This window comes from Nelusetta ayraudi, unplaced genomic scaffold (genome assembly GCF_046127955.1).
Source record: "Nelusetta ayraudi isolate G7.1 ecotype Tasmania unplaced genomic scaffold, CSIRO-AGI_Nayr_v1 ptg000031l, whole genome shotgun sequence".
NCBI classification, from domain to species: Eukaryota; Metazoa; Chordata; class Actinopteri; order Tetraodontiformes; family Monacanthidae; genus Nelusetta; species Nelusetta ayraudi.
Window position 1 is genome coordinate 4,631,717 of NW_027466081.1, and position 6,290 is coordinate 4,638,006.

The 6,290-nt window shown below is 44.6% G+C and overlaps 1 protein-coding gene across 5 annotated transcripts in view; it reads left to right on the forward strand.

Annotated features, from left to right (window-relative positions):
- sema5ba (sema domain, seven thrombospondin repeats (type 1 and type 1-like), transmembrane domain (TM) and short cytoplasmic domain, (semaphorin) 5Ba) overlaps window positions 1–5,197 on the forward strand; it is a 173,808-nt gene extending 168,611 nt beyond the window's left edge. For 3 of the 5 annotated variants that reach the window (XM_076030996.1, XM_076031000.1, XM_076030997.1), the window contains one exon: window positions 2,521–5,197. In XM_076030996.1, the coding sequence (XP_075887111.1) occupies window positions 2,521–2,697 (177 nt within the window). In that variant the 3' untranslated portion in view covers window positions 2,698–5,197. The other 2 variants (XM_076030998.1, XM_076030999.1) reach the window with 2 other exon arrangements.
- The last annotated feature ends 1,093 nt before the right edge of the window (window positions 5,198–6,290 follow it).

Genomic DNA, 6,290 nt, shown 5'->3' on the forward strand with positions numbered 1-6,290 from the left:
GCCTCACAAAGGCACAGCCATTTGTCAAATTGGACCTGGAAGCGGCCGGCCGGTCCTGCAGGTGTGGCGTGATGAAAACCTGTTGCTGCTCTCAGGAAGTCAAACTTTTTTTGAAAAGATATTCCTGATTCGGCTGCGGGTTGGTTTCGCAACGTCCTACAGAATCTGCCCCTGCATCCGTCTTACCTCTCGAGAGTTGGACGTTTCCTCCGTCTCTCTGCTCCCCTGACCGGCTCAGATTAAAAAATGATGGAGGGCTGCGAGAACATTCTTCAGCTCGTCCCTCGGTGACATGGCTAACGGAATTGGAAGACAAGACAAGTTTCACACTTTCCACTTAGTCCGAGTGCAGTTTATGCTTTTAAACTTTAATACCGACTGCTGCAGGGCCGGGCTGTGAGAAACTGGGCATTAATATTTTGTGTGGCTGTCTGACAAATTTGTGCGTTACCCTAAAGTGCAAAAGACCAGCTGTGACGAACAGCGGCAGAGTTCCAGTGAAAGACAAATGACAAAGGCATATAGAAAAAGAACAATGCATACTTGCAAACAGGATCATAATTCTAGACCTGCAGTCTAACGAGAAGGTCCTTGTTTCTGTCGCTTTACGAAACCTACACAGTCGAGTCAAACACAGTCAAGAATGGCCAATGACACGTAGATATAAAAAGAAGATTTTGAGTCGGCTCGGCAGCAAGAAGTGAAGAAAGAAAATGAAACCAGAATAGAAATAAAAGGATTGCGTTAGAAATGTATGTGTACAGCAATCTAAATTTTATTTTGTATTATTTGAAGAAGAAAATGAAGATTTGAACTTTTTCACTGTCCTCTGATCAACGACCGTTGGAAGATCTCAAGTTAGCCACTGGGCGGAGCTTTCCTTTACTCGTGTGACACACATCACTGTGACTCTACCGGTGTTCCCTAGAACCGCGGCCCGAGCAGCCGCGTGTTTGGCGCCGAAGGTCGGCCCCTCCGACACTTGTTGTCGGCTGCCACCGCGCGGACTGGCCGTGTTGACAGCCGCGGCAGCGCTGAGAGCCTGAACTCATTAGCTTTAACGACCGGCGGGGGCCCGGACTTGGCTCGACGCGGAGGCTCGGCGTCCCCGGGCCAGCGCTACATCACAGTTTATCCAGCAGGTCCACTCTCCTCCTCCTCCGCCGGGCCAATTCATGATGCCCGGCGCCGTGTATTTCACCGACGCTAACCTGATTATCCCGCTGCCTCTGTCCCCAGAGCTGCTCAGATGAATTACATTAGTCTAATGCTTCCCCTGGAAAGTGTTTCACCTTATGGTCAGCTTTTACCAGGGAATATGTGATTGCATTAGAATAAAACCCGGGACCTATTCCTATTGAAGAGCGCCACTGCGAATTCCCGCCGACTCGTATATCAATGTATTGGGCATGCGTGGCTGGGAATAAATTACATTTGTTAAATTGTTTGGCCCGATGAATTCGGTGGGAGCGCGCCGCCCTCGACCTCGAGGCAAGCGGAGGCATTTTCTTTACCTGTAAGCACTGTCCATTTTACTCACCAGCCAAATGAAAAAGGAAAAGGTGGCCGCAGAAAAATAAATATACATAACAAGTCTCCTTCTGCGCGTAATCGGGTCCTGGAGGTAAATTTCTAGGTCTTTCAGTGCAGGAAAATTATCTCGTAAAACAGCTTGTTGAGATAAAAAGAGTTTGATTGCAAAACAACAACGTGCTTCCTTTGATATAATTAACGGGTAAACGGTTCCTGTTTTGGATAATGGCGCAATTCAGACACTCATTTTGGGATTCATAACAAATAAGCAACACGAAAAAAGGCAAAATGCTCTTCAGCGAAATCCCAAGCTGGGCTCTGCTTGGGTTCTTTTGAGTCCTTTACGCGGGTGGACGAGTCTTCTCGGAGATTCAGATCTCATTGGCTGACACGCGAATCTCTGAATGAATAAACACACTTCCTGAAGAGTTTCATGAATCCCACTTTAACGTTACTGTCCATTTTGTTTAGTGTCGCATTTTATGTTTGTTTGTGCAGCAGCAGATAAAAGGCAGCAAGGGCAACATTAGTGCTAAACAAAACCTTACTAGCACGACCAAGATGGTGTTTTTCTACCATTGTATTCCAGAAAAGACAAATTTTCATCATCAGACCAGATAGATATGGTTCTGTGGTTCATTGGTTCTGCTCCACAGTTGCAACTCGACAACTATGGCGCCTCTGACTGGCCGACACGAGAGGTCATACAGTCATCTGCGTAGCATTTAATCTGAACCGGAAACGACATATTTTCATCATCATTCCACATAGATATGGTTCTGTGGTGCATTGGTTCTCCTCCACAGTTGCAACTCAACAGCTATGGCACCTCTGACTGGCCCGACACGAGAGGTCATACAGTCATCTGCGTAGAATTTAATCTGAACCGGAAAAGATCCAATCCACAATCCACCCCGAGGACAAAAGAGGGACGGCGACGATGCGTCCACCCTCCTTTGACACCGTGCCATTGTTTCCCCTCCTCAGACGCTGAACAAAAACAACCTGCTGCCCGACGAGCGGTCCAACTTCTACCAGGCGCCGCTGCAGCAGACCAACGTCTACACCACCACCTACTACCCGGCGGCGCTCGGCAAGTACGACTACCAGCCCAACTCCTCGCCGTCGCCGTGCAGGACCTACAACCACACCAACAACAGCTGAGACGCGTTTCTCAAGCGGCTCCGCCCCCACCGCTACCGGCCCCTCCCACCACCACCACCACCACCACCGTTGGCCGAGAGATGAGTGACATAACTGGACCCACTTTTTCCGCCTGGCTGGGGTTTGTGTCTCTAAGGGCATTACTGGAACTTTCCACCCGCCGTGTTTGGGTTGGACTTTTTTTCAGGAGGGATGTGGCAGTGTCAACTCAGAGCTTCTTGTGGAAAAGTTCAGCAGGACGGATCTTTTTTTTTTTCTTCTTTTTTTTTTTTTTTTCAAACTGCGGACCCTCTCGTCGTGACCGGAGCACCAGACGGAACCTAATTATCAAAAAATCTATATATATCAATATATATATATATATATATATATATGTTGCATTTCTCTTGATCCGAGTCGCCATTTCACGCCTTCTCTGTCACTAACGGCACCAACGCTCTCAGCCTGTAATGAACTCCGCATCCGTCGGGGGAGGGGGGGAAACGGCAGCGAATGGAACACTAATGGCGACACACGTCAAGGCGGCTTCACAGCGGCGGGACTGGGGGGGGGGCAGCAATTAAAGCCAATTAAGTCGACCGGAGGAATAATGGCGGCTCGTTTTGTTTTTTTTGGAGACGGGTGCAAACTTCGGAGTCAAAGGGGGGAGAAATATTCCCGCTGATACCTGGCGTCACGCGCTCACGGAGCGTTCTGAGCTGTACATAGAGCTTCGGGAATGCCTTGCAGTGCCTGTACGGAACCGAGGGCAAGGACACACTCAAGTTTTGCTTCTTTCTTCTTTTTTTCCCACCCACGTCAGACTTTCTCCATGTTTGTTTGTTTGTTTTTCTCACCGGGAACAATAAAGACTTCTGAAAAGGGAATCGATTGATTGTCCAATTGATCCGCCAATGAAAATGCTTTGATTGTACAACTAAAAAAAAAAATAGCTCGATGGCCATATCAAATATGGCCAGTGTGCTGAACAAACTGGATGTGGGTGTTGTTGGTTTTTTTTTTTTTTAATGATAGAATAAGCTAGTAGAACTGTCGGCTTTTTTTTTTTTTCAAAGTTTATATATATGTATATAAATGTGTGTGTGTGTATACATATATATATCAATGTATATGTATACATACATATATATGTATACATATACATATATACTGTATGTACATATATACATATATATATATACATATATATATATATATATATATATATATATATATACATATGGTATATGTTGTACCCTCAGACAAGCCGTAGCATAGGAGGAAATATTTTATTAAGTAATATAGTTCGTTTTTGTGTCTTAAATTTCACACTTTTCTTTGTTTTCATAAATTTTTTTTTAACAATTGCTTCCCAAACAGGGGATGGTAACAAAAAAAACACATAAAACCATAAAAATGGATGTCGTTATTGGGTTTTGTTTGTTTGTTGTTTGATTGTGTGTTGTTGTTTTGTTTTGTTTTTGCAAAGAACGTCTGTCAGAAAAGCTGCGAGAACCTGCTTGACAACAAAAAAGGAACCTAAATGATGCTTGCCTAGAGATTTGCCTGTGTGAGGAACCAAACCAGTGTGCGTGCCTGAATGACTGAATGAACAACATTATGGAACATTTCTGAAATTTGTACGATGTAAATGCTTTCATACATATATATGAGAAGGTCTGTACATTTTCTTTGTGTGTGTGTGCGCGTGCGTGTGTCTGTGTGTGTATGTTGCCACCTCTACAGATTTTCTTTTTCTATATGTCATGTACCAGGACTTTAAGCATTGTAAAATACAGCATTCTCACGTTGGGTTCAGTTGGAACGGACACTATTTATAGTCGGAGCTTGGTTTTTAAAGGGCATTTCCACAGCTATATTTTATGAATATTGCCTGACTGATGAGTCTTTTTCCTTCCCCCTCCTCCGGTTCAGCTACTGTACATGCACGAGTTGAGAGCTCTATCTGTATATAGGAGCAGCAGCCTTTCGCGGCCCATTTAATGACCCTGCGGAGGACCTTGTAAATGTACCTGTACATTGTATAGCTAACACTGTTTGTTTTAAAAGAAAAAGAGAAGCCTTATAGTTGTTTAAAAAAGTAAAAAGAAAAAAGTTCCAACAGTACACACCAACCGAGAGGTTTGTTCGGGGGGGGCGGAGCTCCACAATGTGACCAAGCCGTGACCGTTGCCCGTCCAGACGGGCGCAAACGAGTGCGTGTCTCTGTGTGTAGCACTGATTTTTTGATCAGAGTGTCAAGCGTTCACGTCTCACGGTGATTCGACGTGGCGTTGTCTCCATCCTGTTGTCGTCGACGTCGTCTGATTGGTCCGTTTCGAGCTCTGTTTCCTGCGATGTGAGGCTCTGTGCCCTTCTATGCAACTTAACCAGGTGTGCTGTTAGACCTGTCATGTAGACTGTAATCACTGCCTTTTAGACACTGTGAATTTTTTGGTACCTTATATTTTTGTATATTGTACATTGCAAAAAGATAATAAACCTTGATGCCAACACAGAAGCACGACGAATGGCATCTGTTTGTCATCACTGTGGGGATGAGGTGGGGGTATTTTTTTTTTACAACTATAACCAATTATTTCCAAGTACAGAATAAGTTCAATTATAACCTGTATAGCAGAAAGTAGCTGCGTTTCCATTGCCCCTAGGATTCCTCAAAAAGCTAAATATCACAATAAAAAACTGGTAATGGAAACGCCTAAACTTCGAAAAACCTAAAATATCGCAAAAAGGTTTTTATGCTCTCATGAGCTGGTTTTTCAGACGTATCGATATAGAGGTATATCGCAAAAAGCATTTGGCCACAAATGCTTTTGTGAAATGTACCGGTCGCATGACCCTGTACGTGACGTGCAGGGTCATGCGACCAGTTCACTTCAAGTGAAAATAGCGCGTTATGTTTGGACAGAGGAGGAGACGGAATCTTTTTTTCACAAGTAATCAAAGAGAAAAATCTAACAACCATTCTTGAAAGCAAACAAAAAAAAAGCTAACGTAATACGCGAATCTCGCAGGCTCCTCGAGAATTCTCGTAATTCTCGCGTGGATAGATTTTACAAGAATTACGGCTCATGCGCTTCGCACCATTCAATGGAAACATCTGCAAATCGCAATTGTACTTTGTAGGAATTTTCAGAAATAACGCTTTTGTCTTGCGAAAGAATGTCATGGAAACGCAGCTAGTGACACCATTTCACAAATTGTCTTATTGCTATCAGACTGTGAGGGCCGAAAACATCACTTCAGATTAATTCTGCCTCGCTGCTTTTATCAGAAAGTGTGGGGCCGACAGCTGTAACGCTCACAAAGTGGTCAGGATAAATGAGGTGGGAGGAAACCAAACATCAACCCAACAAAGTGTGGTGTCCATACAGAGAAGATGCACGAGCTCTTGTCCTCAGACAGACAGACACAGCAGCTGATTCTCTTCTTCTATGCAAGACAAGAGCACGTGCGTGGATCTTTATCCATCGTAGCCCCGCCCACTAGTTGGCAAGCCCCTCACATGTGTTTGGACGCAACCTGTGGTTTGACAGGTCTGTCATCAGGTCAACGGGAGACTTACCAGCAGCGGAATTTGAAACTGAACAATG